This window comes from Myotis myotis, unplaced genomic scaffold (genome assembly GCF_014108235.1).
Source record: "Myotis myotis isolate mMyoMyo1 unplaced genomic scaffold, mMyoMyo1.p scaffold_m19_p_1, whole genome shotgun sequence".
In the NCBI taxonomy this organism is placed as follows: Eukaryota; Metazoa; Chordata; class Mammalia; order Chiroptera; family Vespertilionidae; genus Myotis; species Myotis myotis.
In genome coordinates this window covers 131395234-131413099 of record NW_023416313.1, presented here as the reverse complement: position 1 = coordinate 131413099, position 17866 = coordinate 131395234, and the positions used below count along the sequence as shown (strand labels likewise).

General features: G+C 40.2%; 1 protein-coding gene across 5 annotated transcripts in view; it reads right to left on the bottom strand.

The window, feature by feature from the left end:
• Positions 1–2755: 2755 nt before the first annotated feature.
• The window catches only part of CDC123 (cell division cycle 123), a 74983-nt gene continuing 59872 nt past the window's right edge, over positions 2756–17866 (bottom strand). For 4 of the 5 annotated variants that reach the window (XM_036352418.1, XM_036352433.1, XM_036352425.1 and 1 more), the window contains 3 exons: positions 8306–8434; positions 3804–3941; positions 2756–3005 (listed from right to left, as the gene is read on the bottom strand). In XM_036352418.1, the coding sequence (XP_036208311.1) occupies positions 2979–3005; positions 3804–3941; positions 8306–8434 (294 nt within the window). In that variant the 3' untranslated portion in view covers positions 2756–2978. The remainder of the gene's footprint in view (positions 3006–3803; positions 3942–8305; positions 8435–17866) is intronic. The other variant, XR_004974384.1, reaches the window with a different exon arrangement.

Below are 17866 nucleotides of genomic sequence, written 5' to 3'. Positions count from 1 at the left end.
CACCATATGAAAAGCTTTACATAGTTATCTCGTTTAATAGATCCATATACTAATGATTATTACTCTCCAATTTTATAGGTAAGAAAAAAAACTTAAGTTCAAAAAACTCAGTCATATAAGATTTCTGTTTGTTTTTTCAGTCACAATCTTCAATTATCAAAAGAAGAAATAGCTGAGTAGACAGAAAAAATTATGAACCCAGAAAAGAAAAAATCAAAGTGAGACTTTTTAAAGCAGAACTTTTGGGCAAAGTCCACTGTACTAGAGGCCCATGTTACATGCCACTGCCTGCAGGACAAAGGAAACATGTTTATCCCAACCTGCCCAAATCACCAGATGCAAAGTCTTTTCTTCAGAAGACAGGATTTCAGAACCAGGCAAAAGAAGCAAGCACAAACCTGAGGTACTTCAAAGAAACAGGTAATGCCATAAAATAAAAGAATAATTCAAAAGTAATCTTTAGACAGGCATAAATGGTATTTGAATTTAAGAGAATATTTTCTTATATGTTATCCTATATTTAATATTAACATCAAGATAATATACTAAAATCTATATATATAAAAGGATAATATGCTGTGTCCGACCAATCGCTATGACACGCACTGACCACTAGGAGGCAGACACTCAATGCAGGAGCTGCCGTGACATGCACTGGCCACTTACAGAGAAAGGGCACTGCAGACCTGGCGCCAACAAAGCAACAGTTGGCTTCCCCCAAGTGGGACACAGACTCCACCACCACCCTAGAGCAACACCCCACCAAACTGCAGCCAATGCTGCCGAGACCCCATGGACCAAAATGCGGCCCACAGCCCAGCCCAGAAATAGTGGCTGTGGGAGCTGGGTAATGACGTCTCATAGCAATGCCCGGCTTCCTCTCCCTAGTGACAGGCCATTTAACAATAAATGGCACTGTGGAACTGGTGCCCACAAAGCAACACTTGGCTTCCCCCAAGTGGGACACAGGCCCTGCCATCACCCCGGAGCAACATCCCACCAAATCACAGCTGAGCCCCCACTGCACAAGATGTGGCCCACTGCCCAGCCCAGCCCGGAAATGGTGGCTGTGGGCACTGGATGACATTACGAAGCAACGCCTAGCTTCTTCTCCCTACTGACAAGCCTCCTTGGAGTTTTTTTAGCCCAGGAACATGACTTGCTTTATAGCCAGGTGGAAACATTTCATACTTTAACCAAATGTCTGTGAAGTGTTTTCCCATGCCTCATCTCATTTGATCCTCACAGGAGTCCTGGAGTAAGTAGATAGGAGACCTAGTGGAATCCTATTTGCTTTTCATTAGCTGAAAAACGGAGATTTAGAAAGCTTAGAAACTTGACTCAACTGAAAAGAAGTAAGAAATGGTGGACCTTGAAAATGACTTCAGGTTTTCTCATTGCGCAGAATATAATCAAACACTGCTGCAGTTCAATATTTTACCCTTTGTTCTCCCTGCGCGATCTACAATAATAATCTGCTTCGTGTTGATATTTACTGCTATGTTGCTAACAATTACCTGAAAGAGAAGTTGGGATGCTTCACTGGGCTGGAAAAAGTTTAGCTACATCAGAAAGCAGGTCTAATTAAGCAAGTTTATCTCTCTCTATATATAAAAGGCTAAGTTGACTTGCACATGTGTGATATATATAAAGCTCTTGCTAGTGCAAATCGCACACATGTGTTGCAATCTGTCATTATCGATCGTGAATTTGGTTGACATTTCTGATATAAAGGGCGAATAGTGATATTAAAATATTTCTTCTAATTAATTTCCTTTCAATGTGCATGAATTCGTGCACTGGGCCACTAAATTTAATAAACAATGAATAAAAATCACATTTTAAATGTAAAGTGAGAGTTGAACTCAATTTCTCTAAGAAAATTCATGCAAAAATTAGACCTCAGAAATGGCATTTGATACACTGAGTACAACGATCACAACTTGATCTTTGTATTTAAAACATGAATATCAAGGAATTGTAACTGAGAAACCACACAGAAAGCTACAGAATTTTAAGACAGTGCAAAAAAGAAGGATCTGTTGCAGCATTATACATAAGCTGACTTAACTGTACCAACATCTCTCCACATCTTCCTTAGACAGCTCTCATATGTGTCTCCTGTGCTAAGAAACATTCCTCCAAATAGTGAAATATCATTTGATACCATGTTAAATAGATACCCCGGGCAATGGTAACAACTGTCTCTTCAAACTTCTGTAAAATAACTCTAAGAGCACACAGCAGTGTCTTGCATGTAGTCAGTGCCCAGGCAATAGGATGACACCATGATCATCCTCATCAATCAAGCCACTGAAGAATTACAATGGTGGCCTAAAAAGTGAATCTACCCCCCAACCATTCCAGTATTTTTTTTAAGTGCCAAATTCTAATCAAATCTGTGATAGTTTTACTGACATAGGATATATTAAGATGGCTGTAATATATTGAAAATTTCAAGGTTATTTTAGTTTGAGATGTCTACATTCTTTTAGTTATACCCAAATTGAAGCTAAACTGACAGAAAGATTATATGAAAATCCTCTGAGTAGGAAAAGTATTTTCTATAGTAATATGAGGTTCTATTTTTTTAATGGAAAAGGAATGATTAGGAAAGAATCCACTTCTATAACAAATATAAAATTTCCCATCTACCTGATAGGTATAAAAATAGCATAAGAAACATAGATACATCTAAATAGACTGAGCCAAAAGAGAAAGGTTTCACAGAAATTATGTTATCATCAGAACAGTATGGTTTCCTATATTTAAGTTCTATTTATTATGTTATTTTTACAAGTAGCAAAGTCCCTGTTTTTTTCCCCAGTTTAATATACATGAATATAAAAAGCGATTGATTTCGACGTTGCCCACCCCACCCACATCCAACTGGGTTACTAGGAAGCTGTGAACCATGAACAGTTCCTGAAGGAGCGGTGGTTTCCTCCTTAACTTGGTCTTGAACTCCACCACTCTACTCAGTCATCCTCTTGCTGATTTCTTTTCTGACAAAGGAAAACAAGACTACATTAAAATAGCACATTCTAACTGGCATATTTGTTCACCTAGAGTCACTTGTTCTGTCAGCAAGTTTCATTTTCTAGAGGCCTTGGCAAATTCTCATGGAAAAACATGCCTGAACTTACTTACTCAACTAGTTTATCACTTGGCTCCAGGGTATATTACCCTCAGGCCTTTGAATATCTTCTACACTCTCTTCTACAGGTACAAACATTCCCACCCAGAAACACACACATACACATATTCCCTTTCTTCCTGAGTCACCACAGCACAGCTCTGATCTTCTCTTAGTCCTGTCACCGCTAGGAGACATACTTTCTTTAAAATTAGAAGTACTGTGAAAACTATGCAAAAAGCATGCACATCATAAAAACATTTTTGTCATTCTCATTATTAAATAAGTTATTCCTTCAGTTCATATTACATGATCACTTTAAAATGACAGAAGTAATTCTGCTTCTAAAGTAAAATAAAAGTTTAGGTAGAGCCTGTCCGGTGTAGCTCAGTGGTTGAGCGTTAACCTATGAACAGGAGGTCACATTTTGATTCCTGGGGTCAGGGCACATGCTCAGGTTATGGGCTCAATCCCCAGTAGGGGGCATTAGTAGGCAGCCAATCAATGATTCTCTCCCATCACTGATGTTTCTATATTTCTCTCCCTCTCTCTTCCTCTCTGAAATCAATAAAAATATTTTTTTAAAAAGTCTAAGTAGAATAAGACTAAAATGAAATATTAAAAAGCCAATTTGAAAACAAAGATGCTAAGTACACATAGACCTTACCAGCTTAAGGAAATCGATGAGTTTGTGAGCATCTTCTCCAGTAGAGAGGTCTACAAAGTCCTTGGGCAGTCGGTAACTTAGATAGGGACTTGGCTGGACTGTAGCTTCACTGTTTGTACAACGGAAAGCTGGAGAATCCTTTACCAAAAAAAAAAAAAGGTGGGGTGGGGGGTGGGGAAAGTCTGTGAGAAATTTTAAGTCTCTTCTCCAAACTGAAAAAGGTTCTATCACAACAATCTCAACTTCATGTTCTTTTTTGTACTGGGCAAGGGAGAAATAAGATTCTGAAGTAAAAGAAGGCACCAAGTCTGTAAAACATTTTTACATATTCAATATGACATAAACATGGGTATCTGCAAACAGTGTCCTGGAGAGCGAGGCTGATCCCTAAGTGCTACCCGTGTGCAGCCCGAGTGTGATACAAACAGGTATGTATCTCTTTAGTTCCCAATGGGTAACAGGCCGCAGGCTACTTATCACTGGCCTCGAGCAATCTCATACAAACCAGAATGCTTTATAAATATTATCACTTTCTTCAGGTGCAGTTAGGAAGCATTGCCTTAGAGCAGTGGTCGGCAAACTGCGGCTCGCGAGCCACATGTGGCTCTTTGGCCCCTTGAGTGGGGCTTTTCCACAGAACACCAACTTCTACGCATGGGCCACAAAGTTTCAATCGCACATGCCCGCACGTGGTATTTTGTGGAAGAGCCACACTCAAGGGGCCAAAGAGCTGCATGTGGCTCGTGAGCCACAGTTTGCCGACCATGGCCTTAGAGAATAAAGTTAATAGTAAGGGCAAGCAAATGCTTTGAATTCCTAGCACCTTTGTACTTCTTTTATGTCATCTAACTTATTTATGTATCTGTCTCATTACCTATGTAAAACTGCAAGCAACATGCAAATCCAAGTATCATACTGAACACGTCTTTACATTCTTTCATGTACAGTTGGCCCTTGACAACAAGGAGGGTGGCGGCACCGGCCTCCTGAGCACTTGAAAATCTTCATGTAACTACAGTCGGCCTCAGCATGTGCAGATCCCAACCGCAGAGCTGACCCTCGAGCAATGTGGTTTGAACTGCATGGGTCAACTGGAAAAATACCCAAGTGTAAGTGGACGCACGCAGTGGAAACTCATGTTGTTCAAGAGTCAGCTGTACCTGCTTACGGCCTGCAGATAATATTTACATGTTGCCTTGTGCAGAAAAGGACTTCAGAGACAGAAGGCCTTGGGTTTGGACTCCATGGTGATGGACATCTAGCTGAGGGATGGATGTGTCCAGCACAGGGAGACAGGCCAGAAGCTTGAATGGAACAAGACCTAGAAAGCAGGCCACAGTTTTGACAGACAGACCAATCATCTGACAGATATTTATGAAACACCTACTTTGTACTGGACCTTTTTCTAGGTCTGGAAGATAAACTGATAAACAAGACAGGTAGACAGCCAATCAGCAAGCAAACAAATAAACTAACAAGGTTATTTCAGATAGTACAATGTGTTATAAAAACAAAACCACGGGCTGCTATCACAGAGAACCAGGGAGTCTGCTAGGGAAGACCTTGCTAAAGAGGGGATGTCTGAGAGCTGGAAAGTATGACAGAAACAGCCTGGGAGGTCTGGGAGCAGAGCACGGCTCTGAAGGCAGTGGAACAACCAATGCAGAGAGGCAGGGCTTGGAGCTTCAAGAAACAGAAGGACAGGAAGGTTTCTGTGGAGTGGAAAATAGGCAGGAGGTGAAGCTGGGCAAAGGCAGGAGCAGTTCCTGTTTCCCCAACTGCCAATATAATGTTTAAATTAAGCAAAAAAGAAAGAAGGAAGGTAAGGAAGGAAGAAAGGAGAGAGAGATAGAATAAGAAAAAAGAAAGATCCAATCATATTATTTGGATCATAGATTGAATCTTGTACAAACTGTTTCTATTCAATAACTGTATCCCTCATATTTATAAACAACCCTGTGCTGAATAATTTACATTCTTCTCCTAGACACTCAGATTTAACAGCCCACAACTGTAAGATGCCATCAGGAATAAAATTCCTTCTCTCACTAACTCAACACTCATTAGTTGTGCCTGGCATTGTGCTAAGCCAGGGGTGGGCAAACTTTTTGACTCGAGGGCCACAATGGGTTCTTAAACTGGACCGGAGGGCCGGAACAAAAGCATGGATGGAGTGTTTGTGTGAACTAATATAAATTCAAAGTAAACATCATTACATAAAAGGGTACGGTCTTTTTTTTCAATAGTTTTATTCATTTCAAACGGGCCGGATCCGGCCCGCGGGCCGTAGTTTGCCCACGGCTGTGCTAAGCCCTCAGCTACGTGGAGAACAAGAGACTCTACCCTTGTGCTCAGAAGCTTGGAGTCTAAAGCAGGACACAGACAAGTCAACAGGCAGGCATCACGCGTGGGCAAGTGCCTTGACAGGGAAAAAACATCTAGTTGAGTCAGATCTAGAGAAACAGGCCCAAAGAAGGCCCAGGACAGAGTAATGATGAAAAAAATTACATCAGAGATGGACAAAAGGAAAGATGGTCACACTGAAGGCAAAGCAGCAGCCAGAAGAGCTGGAAGAAACCCAGAAGGGAGAACATGCCACAGAAGCTGAGGGAAGAGATGCTGTAAGAACAAGAGGGTAACACGTTCAAATGGTGCCAAGTGGTTGGGTGAGAGAAGGGCAGTGGGTCGTTCACTGGAATTAGCAACAAAGCAGGGGAGCCCTTGCCAAGAGCAGTCGATGTGGGTGGCAGGGACTGAGGCTCACTGGGCTGGGGATTGACAGGTGAGACGGTGAGAAGCTGCAGGCAGCAAGGACAGATGACCATGTAAGGAAGTGGCTGTGCCGGATGTACAATTACTGAGTAGTTACAAAAAAGCAAGTTACGTAACAGCATGAGGGAAACTAGTATGATCCCACTGTGTAAAAATGTATGGTGCATCCATAGAAAAAAAATGTCTGGAGAATATATTAACTCAAGTGATAAGAATGGCTATTTGGAGGTGGTAGGATTTCCAGTCTTGCCTCTTTCTAATTCCCTCTCTCTTTTTTTAAATGACCATGCTAAACAACAAATCTTGTTTTAATTTTTTTATATTATTTTTTGTTAATCCTCACCTGAGGATATATATTTTTAAATATATCTTATTGATTTTTCACAGAGAGAAAGAGAGAGGGATAGAGAGTTAGAAACATCGATGAGAGAGAAACATCGATCAGCTGCCTCTTGCACACCTCCTACTGGGGATGTGCCCGCAACCAAGGTACATGCCCTTGGCCGGAATCGAACCTGGGACCTTTCAGTACGCAGGACGATGCTCTATCCACTGAGACAAACTGGTCAGGGCAAGGATAGAGAGAGAGAAACAATGATGTGAGAGAGACACATTATTTGCTTGCCTCCCACACGCATCCTAACCAGAGATTCGAACCTGGAACCCAGGTATGTGCCCTGGACCAGGAATCGAACCCAAGACCCTTCAGTGTGTGGGCCAATGCTCTAACTACTGAGAACACCAGCCAGGGCAAAAACTGTTTTAAAAAAGATATAAAATACTCAAATACTCACAAGATAATACTAAATGAAAAACTTGAGATACATAAGTTCATATGTAGTATAATCTCATTTATTTAAACAAGTTTATTTGTACGTGGAAAAGACATGTTAGTATTAAAATATAAGCAGTGGGTCTCAAGGCAGTAGTTTTATGGGTGATTTTAGAATTTTCTTTAAAAATGAGCATGTAGTACTTTTATAGGAAGAACAAAGCTTTCCAAAGTTGTTGTTTCAAGAAAGTTTGGCTGTGAAGATGAGAAAAAAAGGAGAGAGTAGCTAGGTGAAGACATGGGCTTAAAGATTTTGCCTTTTTAAGTTGAGATATCTGAACATGATTAACTACTGAGAGGTGGGAGTTGGTAGAGAGAAAGAGACAGGAAAAACAGGAAAGAAGATACATGACCGCACAAGGTATGTGAGAGATGGGAAGGAATGGTATGTTGGGCAGGTGGAGGTGAGACTTAGAAGGACAGCTGCAGACAAGGTTGGAGGCTTCCTGACAATGAAACTGAGTGATCCCACCAATGGATTATCTTTTCCTTTGAAGGACATGAAATCTCTGCTGAGAAGAAAAGGAAGCCAGAGGTTCAGAGGAGCATGGAAATGTGTGAAATGGCCACTGTGGCTGATGGAAGAGGAGCTGATGAGGGAAACAAGACATTGTAATGAGGGCCACTTGAACTTGGGGTCAAGGACACAAGGCTCCAAGAAAAAAAATTATCAGAAAAAAATATATCAGATGACCATTATTTCTTTAAAGGAAGTTAAATGAATGAATCACGTGTGCACACCATTTCTTGCTCACTTGCATGGGCAAGAATCTATTAGTAAGTTTGTTATATTCTGTACTTCCCAAGGGTACAAGCCACTGCCTATCCAAGTGCCTAGAGAACTAGCAAATGTTAAGATTAAAATATTTCCTTTACATTTTTACTTTTACCATCTTACCTGCTCCAGAGCACCTCCTTCACTAAAATCACCTTTTAAGTTTCGTTCAGATATCAGTTCTTCCCAGGTAAACAGTAGTGAATCTGTTACCTCACCAAATGGATTAAAATCGATTAGCCACACCTTCCCCTGTAGGACAGAGAGAAAAATTAAGAGTCATAGACTAAAATCAAACATTTATACTCTATAACCTGTCCTCCAGGTCCCACCAGAGGAAGTCCCCCAGGTTTCATTGAAAATAGGCCATAGCCTTTTCTAAAGGGAAGGTCGCCTGTAAATACAGAGAAGAGACCTAGAAAAGAAAAGCCTACAAAGACATATATTTCAAGTCCTGATTAGATCACATGAGAATTTTAGGTCAAAACTCCAAGCAGGAAAAAGGAAAATTTCACAAGAAGTTAAAGCAAGCATGACCGAATGCTTTCAGGGGGTATCTCTGATTATCTTTCAAGATTACCTTTGCCCTACAGAGGAAGGAAAGAGCCAGAAGTTCCAGAGAGCACCATTTCTTACTCCTGAGAGACCGCTGCTGCCAAGGATGCATTTTTTTAAGCAAATAGAAAGTACAGAAATGCTCAGTTTTCTCTAATTTTAATGCAATATTGGTTTGTCTATGTTAGAGCACATGAAGGGGAGATCTAAAAAATATATCAACCTTTAAAAGAAATGTCTAGAAAATAAAATAAAAAAACCAAGATGGTGGCATAGGTAAACACTGGAAATTGCTGCCTCGCACAACCACTTGAAAAATACAACTAAAAGACAAAACGGACATCACCCAGAACCACAGGAAGGCTGGCTGAGTGGAAATTCTACAACTAGAAGGAAAGAGAAAAGCACACTGAGACTCAGAAGAGGTGCGGAAGTGCAGATGTACGGAGGCGCACGCTGAAAAGGCTGGCAACTGAGGACGCAGATGTCTTTTTCAATCGGGACGGAGTCTCAAGCTCCCGACTGCTCTGAGCTCCAGTTCCAGACAAATCTCTGGGGACCCAGACTCATACGGGGAGAAACTGGACTGTCTGGCAGCGGGCAGAACTCGAGGGTGGCTTTCTCTCAGAGGTGCTTGCAGCGATTACCATGGGACACTGAGGCATGGGGCCTATTAAGGTAGGACTGAGGAGCTGCCATAGCTGTTTGCTCCGCCCTGTTGATTCCCTGAGACCCCGCCCCACCCAAGCTGTGCGCAGAGACTTTTGCATATGAAAGTCCTGGCCCTTTGCAATCTGAAAATTACCTAACAAACTGCAGCTGGGTCAGAGAGACCCAGAACATCCAAAAGAAGGCCCAAAGCCCCACAGCAGCTTGCATTGCTTCACAGCTGGGCCTCATCTGGGCACCTCCAAAACCCAAACAAGGAAGAGGAACCTGCAGATCTCTCCATAGCTCCTGCTGGGTAGCCTCAGGCAGAGGCTAAATTAGCACCTCCATAGAGATACAAGAGCCAGTGTACCCAGTGGTCAGAGTGGGACCATCCAGATTACAACTCCTCAGATCCATAAGAGACACACTCAGGGGGCAGACTCAGTGAGCACCAAAGCCCCACTGAAGCAAGTCTTGCCCCTGAAGGGTGTCTTCAGCACAGAAGTTCTCCCACCATAGACACAGTTGATTCTCACAGCCAATTGGCCTGGAGGTCAATTCCTCCCAGTGACAACAACAATCAAGGCTTAACTACAAGACTGTACACAAAGCCCACAAAGGGGTGCACCAAAAGTGTCCACCTCAGGTAATTGGGGAGGCTGAGCCACTGGGCCCTATAGGAAACCAAGCACAGAAAGCCACTCTATCAACACAGGGAAGCATAAAAAATAAGGAGACAAAGAAACAGGTCACAAATGACAGACATGGAGGAAAGCAAACTACTGGATATAGAGGTCAAAACCACGGTTATAACGTTTTTCAAGAATTTTCTAGAAACCGCCGATAAAATAAGTGAGACCCTCAAGAAATCTAGTAAGACCCTCGAGGTTATGAACAAGGACCAACTAGAAATTAAGCATACACTGACCGAAATAAAGAATATTATACAGAGTTCCAACAGCAGACTAGAGGATTGCAAGAATCAAGTCAAAGATGTGAAACACAAAGAAGCAAAAAATCACCCAACCGGAAAACAAAAAGAAAAAAGAATCCAAAAATATGAAGATAGTGTAAGGAGCCTCTGGGACAACTTCAAGCATACCAACATCCGAATTATGGGGGTGCCAGAAGAAGAGAGAGAGCAAGATATTGAAAACCTATTTGAAGAAATAATGACAGAAAACTTCCCCTACCTGGTGAAAGAAATAGAATTACAAGTCCAGGAAGCACAGAGAACCCCAAACAAAAGGAATCCAAAGAGAACCACACCAAGACACATCATAATTAAAATGCCAAGAGCAAAAGACAAAGAGAGAATCTTAAAAGCAGCAAGAGAAAAACAGTCAGTTACCTACAAGGGAGCACCCATACGACTGTCAGCTGATTTCTCAACAGAAACTATGCAGGCCAGAAGGGAGTGGCAAGAAATATTCAAAGTGATGAATGCCAAGAACCTACAACCTAGATTACTTTACCCAGCAAAGTTATCATTCAGAATTGAAGGTCAGATAAAGAGCTTCACAGAAAAGGAAAAGCTAAAGGAGTTCATCACCACCAAACCAGTATTATATGAAATGCTGAAAGGTATCCTTTAAGAAGAGGAAGAAGAAGAAAATGGTAAAGATAAAAATTATGAACAACAAATACACATCTATCAACAAGTGAATCTAAAAATCAAGTGAATAAATAATCTAATGAACAGAATAAACTGGTGAATATAATAGAATCAGGGGCATAGAAAGGGAGTGGACTGACTATTCTCGGGGGGAGGGGAAGGAGTGTGGGGGGTGCAGGAAGAGACTGGACAAAAATTGTACAACTATGGATGAGGACAGTGTGGGGGAGGGTAAGGGCAGAGGGTGGGGCGGGAACCCGGTGGAGGGGAGCTATGGGGGGGGGGAGGGGGAAGAGGAACAACTGTAATAATCTGAATAATAAAGATTTAATTAAAAAAAATAAATAAATGTCTAACTTCTACTCTGAGAGTAGAGGTGGGCTATATGACAGCTCCCGGCTCAGAGAAAGGATCCTCCTGAGCTGGTCAGACTGAGTTCAGTGAGAGTCAGGGGCACCTCAGGATAAAGGGCAGGGCACTGACATTACAGCACTGGGGACCTGAAGTCCTGCCAAGAGACTGAAGCCAACAGATACCCACAGAGATACAGGTGACATTTAGTAAATACCCGTTTCCTTCAAAATGTTATCTTTGATCCTCTTGATATTTCGCAAAACATTCATACCATTGCATCGTTTTTTTGTTGGTAATTAGGTTTTCCTGTAAATGTGTAGTTATCATGTCTTGGTCAGACATGAGTGTGTAAAATTATAAATGCCTAAAGAACTAGGTTGCCGAGCCACCATTACCAATATCTAGCACTCTTTCTCATCTCAGTTAAAGAAAAAAGTTAAGAAATATCTAATTAGGACTTGCTCCCAACAGCAGAAACATCTGGTAAGTGGCAAAGAACCATTACAAGAAATTGCACCACACACCATTGGGTTTCTTATTTTATATAATCCCAGGAGAAAACCTACAACTCTTTCAGGCCACTTGAGTTGCTTCCGCACGGCAGTTCGGCACCCACTTGCACAGTCTTTGACTATGTGAAATAACGTCAGCCATTAACCTCTTGGTATAATGTCAGCTTTGCTTTTGGAGCAATTACAAAGATGTATTTGGCATGCTATGTGTTATTTTAACAAAATGGGTATTTTCTAACCTTCAAACCCTTTCTACTTGAATTTTATAACCAGTAAAACCATCTCATTTATAAAAAGAAAACACTACTGGGCCTGTTATAACAGGAATATTATGTTCTATAAACTAAAAATATGGCATACTGTAAAAACACACACACACACACACAAACAACGAACAAAACAAACTTAAAACACAGATCACTACTTTTAGAACTAGTAATGGGCAGTTTGCTCTATAGTTCAGAAGACATTCTCTAATTCAAAGAAAAATAAACCCAGCTGTAATCAGGTATAAAACTATCAAAATGAGGATCTTATAGCTAGAACATGGTTTTCATGTGATAGCTCAGGCAGGAGACATCCTGAGAAATTCTATTTTTAGGCAATCCTTGAGATAAGATTGGCCCTTCCTGAAATCTACCAGCTGACCAGCCCCACAGCCCAAATAAATCCCTGTGCGCTAGAAAGACACTGTGCCAAGCACTGGTGCATAAAGACTAATAACACAGAATCTATTCCTTCAGAGAGCTCAGTCCATACCAGGGGATAAACACACACACACACACACACACACACACACACACACACACACACCAAAAAAGAGAAATAAAAACCATCCTGCAATCACAGTACACAGGGGGGAATAACCCAACAGAAATAACAAAATTGATATATTTTGGGTATTATGAGACTAGTAGAATGTAAGGAGAACCTACCTAATCTGCATGGTAAAGGCTGGAAAAGCTCCCCTCAGTAATTTGGAATTTGAAGATGATGGTGATGATGATTTGGGAGGAGGATGGATGGTGGGAGGAAGGCAGACCATTTCAGGGAGAAACAACAACAATAACAAAAACTAACATGTGTGAAGGCCATGAAAAGACAGCCCACTCTGGACACAGGTTATTTCTTAGAGTGTAAAATACACGGGGGTCCCAGAAAATTATGGAACTTCAAAAGTCTCTAGTTCTAAATCGGATGAAATTCTGGTTAAAATAATCCCTTTAAATGTAAAATGAGATTACAAGAAAGAAAGGGGATCCCAGGCGCCAGAAATGAGGAGGAACCTAAAAAAAGAAGTAAGCATACAGACATTTGCAGTGGGAACCCTTGGGCGAGCTTCCTACCCGGAAGCGCAGGGCAGGGTTTACCATGCACACAGCAACAGGAGACGAGCCACGAGAAGGGAATCAGAGCCAAGACGTGACCTCCGGAGGACTGCCGCAGTCAGTAAGGGAGTTTAAGATAAAACTCCTAATGACTGGAAAAGGAAACAAAGAAGCCTGCCTGTCTCTGACTGGGGTCTGGGGAACATGGAAGAAGCAAATGAAATACTTGAAACTTAGAATTCTTGAGGTTCTCACAGATTAAAAACTAAACAAACAAACAACAACAAAAAAACAAGCTCACTGAAGATGAACCCACGGTAAAATAAATAGACTGGTTTACAAAACCCAAAATAAATAATCAATACAAATGAGAATATGCAAATAGAGCAACCAAAGGTTAAAGCCCCAAGAACTGAGGAAAATCATCATCAACCTAAAAGACAATATAAAATAAAGATATTAGTGTTAGGACAACTGGGTAAAAATCTAGAAAAAGACAAAGTTAGACCCATATCACATACCAGGGCAAATGCAAAATAGATCAAAGATTTATATGTAGAAGCAATAAGTTATAAAAGCTAGAATATAAATGGAGAGGTATTTTTTAAAATTATGACTCAAATTCAGAAGTCATAAAATAAATAACATTTTATCTTCATAGTAAAAGACTAATAAAATGGGATAATCCCATTCCTATATTTTAAAGGATAATAAATAAGACAATAAAAAAATGGTAGCCCTAACCAGTTTGGCTCAGTGGATAGAGCGTCAGCTTGCGGACTGAAAGGTCCCGGGTTTGATTCAAGTCAAGGGCATGTACCTTGGTTGCAGGGACATCCCCAGTAGGGGAGTGTGCAGGAGGCAGCTGATCGATGTTTCTCTCCCATCGATGTTTCTAACTCTCTATCCCTCTCCTTTCCTCTCTGTAAAAAATCAATAAAATATATTTTTTTAAAAAAATGGCAAACACATAGACTTGACCCTTACAAAAGATTAAATGCATCCTAATGCATAATAAGAAAAAAAAAAAAAGAAATTGAAACTATACTGAAACACCACTTTTCATCTATCAAAAAAACAACAAAAAACCCTAGAAAGTTTGAGCACATAACTCTATGGGCAAACTTTAAGGAAATATCCAGGTACATTTCCAGTGGAATTACTTGGTGTAGCTTCTACCAGTAGTACAAAGGGTAATCAAAATTAAAATACATTTAACCTTTTGAGCTTGCAATCCCATTTCTGGGAATTTATCCTGTAGATATACTTGCAGATGTATAAAACAAAATATATATCGGATGTTCATCACAGCACAATTTGCAAAAGTCTAGAAACAACTTATGTGTTCATCTATAGTGAAGTAGCTAAACAAACTAGATGGTGTATCCACAGCACAAAATACTGTGCCACAGTAATAAATTGGAAAGCTCTCAAAGATACATTGTTTTTAAAAAATGTTTAAAAAGCAAGGTGCAAACTGTATATCATATGCTAACTCTATATAAGAAAAATGAAAAAATAAGTACATTACCTTTTTTTGGCATCAAGAAATACTGGAAGGATATAAAAGAAATGAATAAAAGTGAACTTGCAGGAGAGCAGAGGGTCAAGGGTATATTTTCACACTGATTTTTTTTTTAAGCAGTGTGAATGTATTATAAATTATAAACTTAAAAATAACTCAGTAGGTTTACAGAGCAGTGTTTTCTAAGGGCTAGGGTTCAGGGAGGTTCATGAGGAAATTTTGGGAGTGAGGCAGTTCTACATCATCAATGTAGTACTGATTACACAACCAGATGTGTTTTTTAAACTCATAGAACTATACACAAAAAGGGTAAATTCAACTCTATGTGAACTATATCCAAAAAAAAAAAAATCTAAGGAAAAAAGATCAGCAGTTTTGAATGATTTAAAATATAATAGAAATCAAAACCCTAAAACACAAGATACTGTCCTATATAATAGAAGGCTAATAAGCAAATCAATCAACTGGCTGCTATGATGTGCACTTACCATCAGGGGGCAGACGCTCAACGCAGGAGCTGCCCCCTGGTGTTCAGTGCACTCCCACAGGGGGAGCACCTCTCAGCCAGAAACCAGACTCATGGCTGGTGAGCACGAGGCAGGGAGGGGACCTAAGCCATCAGTCGGACATCCCCTGAGGGTTCCCAGACTGCAAGAGGGTGCAGGCTGGGCTGAGGCATCCCTCCCCTCCAGTGCAAGAATTTTGTGCACTGGGCCTCTAGTGAATAAATAAGCAGATTTTAAAAGTAACCAAATAGAACCTATAGAAATGAAAAAAATAGCTGATAGAATTTAAAACCTAGTGAATAGGTTAAATATATCAGATCAGACAAAGCCAAAAGTGAACTAGTAAACTAGTATATCTGAGAAAATACAAAACACAGTACAGAGAGACAAAGAGGTAGAAAATGAGAAGTCAAGGGACATGAAGATAAAGTGAGAAGCTCTGGCCCTAACCAGTTTGACTCAGTGGATAGAGTGTCGGCCTGTAGATTGAAGGGTCCCAGGTTCAATTCCGGTCAAGGGCATGTACCTTGGCTGCAGGCACATCCCCAGCAGGAGGTGTGCAGGAGGCAGCTGATTGATGTTTCTAACTCTCTATCCCTCTCCCTTCCTCTCTGTAAAAAAATCAATAAAATAAAATAAAAAAGTGAGAAGCTCTAACACAACTAACTGTAAATAAAGTTCCAAAGGCCAAAAGATAGAAAAGGAAGAGACAATACTTGAAAAGACAGCTGAACATTCTCCACAATTAACAAAGGAAGTGAATTCTTAGACCTAGAAAGCATGACACCCAAAAAGAAAAGAAGCCAAAGAATAATGGAACAGTGTCTTCAAAGTGCTGAGGCCACCAAACTGGTCAACTGAAAAATTCTATGCCCAGCTAAGCCTGCCATCATGCATGAAGGTAAACAAAGTCTTTTCCAGCCAAGCCAAAGGCTGAGGGAATTTATTACAAAAGAACATACTACTAGGAAGAGCTGAATCCAGAAAGCAGAGAGAGGCAAGAAGCAGTGGTGCAAAGAAACGGATCAGCAACAATCATGACTAAGTTAGGGGTATAAACACAAAGTGGAACTAAATATCAGACATCATGCCCAGGCGGTATGGCTCAGTGGTTGAGTGTCAACCTATGAACCAGGAGGTCACGGTTCAATGCCTGGTCAGGGCACACGCCCGAGTTGTGGGCTCAGTCCCCAGTGTGGGGCATGCAGGAGGCAGCCAATCAACGATTCTCTCTCATCATTAATCTCCCCCTTCCTCTCTGAAATCAATAAAAATAAATTAAAAAATAAAAATCAGACATCACAAGACAAAAGCGGATGCTGGGAATTAGTGTACAAAAGTCCTTGTATCACAAGAACAACAGGATATAAAATTAACTTCAGAGCTTATTAAATATCCATATTAAGATTTAGTGGTTAATTTCTATCAAAATTAACAGAAATAAAAAACTAAACTTCAAAATTATTGGCTGGGGGTGAAGGTGCAGGGGGAGAAGGGAGGGTGAAGAGGAAGAATAAAGAAAAACCAGTAATATACATTTTAAAAAAAAAAGGCATAGGAAAGCAAAGTAAACCGAAATTCAAGATCAGATGGTGGAAAACATTCAAATATCCAATATAATAAATGTAAACAATACTTACCAGTTAAAACCAGAAATTATCAGTGATTAAAAACACAAAACCGGCAATATACTACTTATAAGACATGTGCACACACCTAAAATTTAACAGCTATTTAAAAAAAGAGCTGAGAAAGATAAATTCCAAGACCAAAAGAAAACTGTACTAACACAATCAATATCAGAGCGAAACATACTTTAATGCCAAAAGCACAAAGGCATTCTTAGGGATAGAATCACTGCCTGACGTTGAGAATTCACTGGGGAATCAAAGCCACTGTGAACTAGCATTTGTGGAAGAATATGACATCAAAGTCTGTAACACAAAAGCTAACAGAATTAGAAAGAGGAGATATTAACATAACCCTGTTCAGTAACTGATAGATTAAATAGAGAAAAAATGAAGAAAGGGTTTTTTTAAAGTTTTAAAAAAGATTTCTGTATGTAAAAGGTTAAACATATACAAAGGTAGAAAAAATAGTATAAAGAACCCAATGTATCTAACACTCAGTTTCCAGTCATCTTGTTGATCCCCATGGCTGATCTTTCATCTATATCCCAAAATCTGTATTATTTTGAAGGTATTGTCAGGCATCATTTCATTCATGAGATATAAAAGATTTTAACAACATTATTAAGCTTAATTGAACAAACAGCTGCAGAAACGTGACACATTAGAAATTGTGCTTTCTTTTTCAATCATTCATAGGATAGCTATAAAAAACTGACCAAGTTGCAAAGCCAATTTCAACAATATTAAAGACTCAAGACCAGACATAGTACCAGAACAGTAATATAAGGGGACTGGAATAATTTTTCAAGTATCTAAGGGAAATTACTCTGAATTCTAGTGGTGCATTAGCATCACTTAAGGAGCATCTTACAATACATGTTCCCAGACCATCGCTTTACATACACAACATTAGAATCTATCAGCACTGACTCAACTCGCCAGCTGCAGTAAGAAAGCAGACACCTTAAAATATTGCCAAGCCCACACACTTTAGCTGTATTTCATAT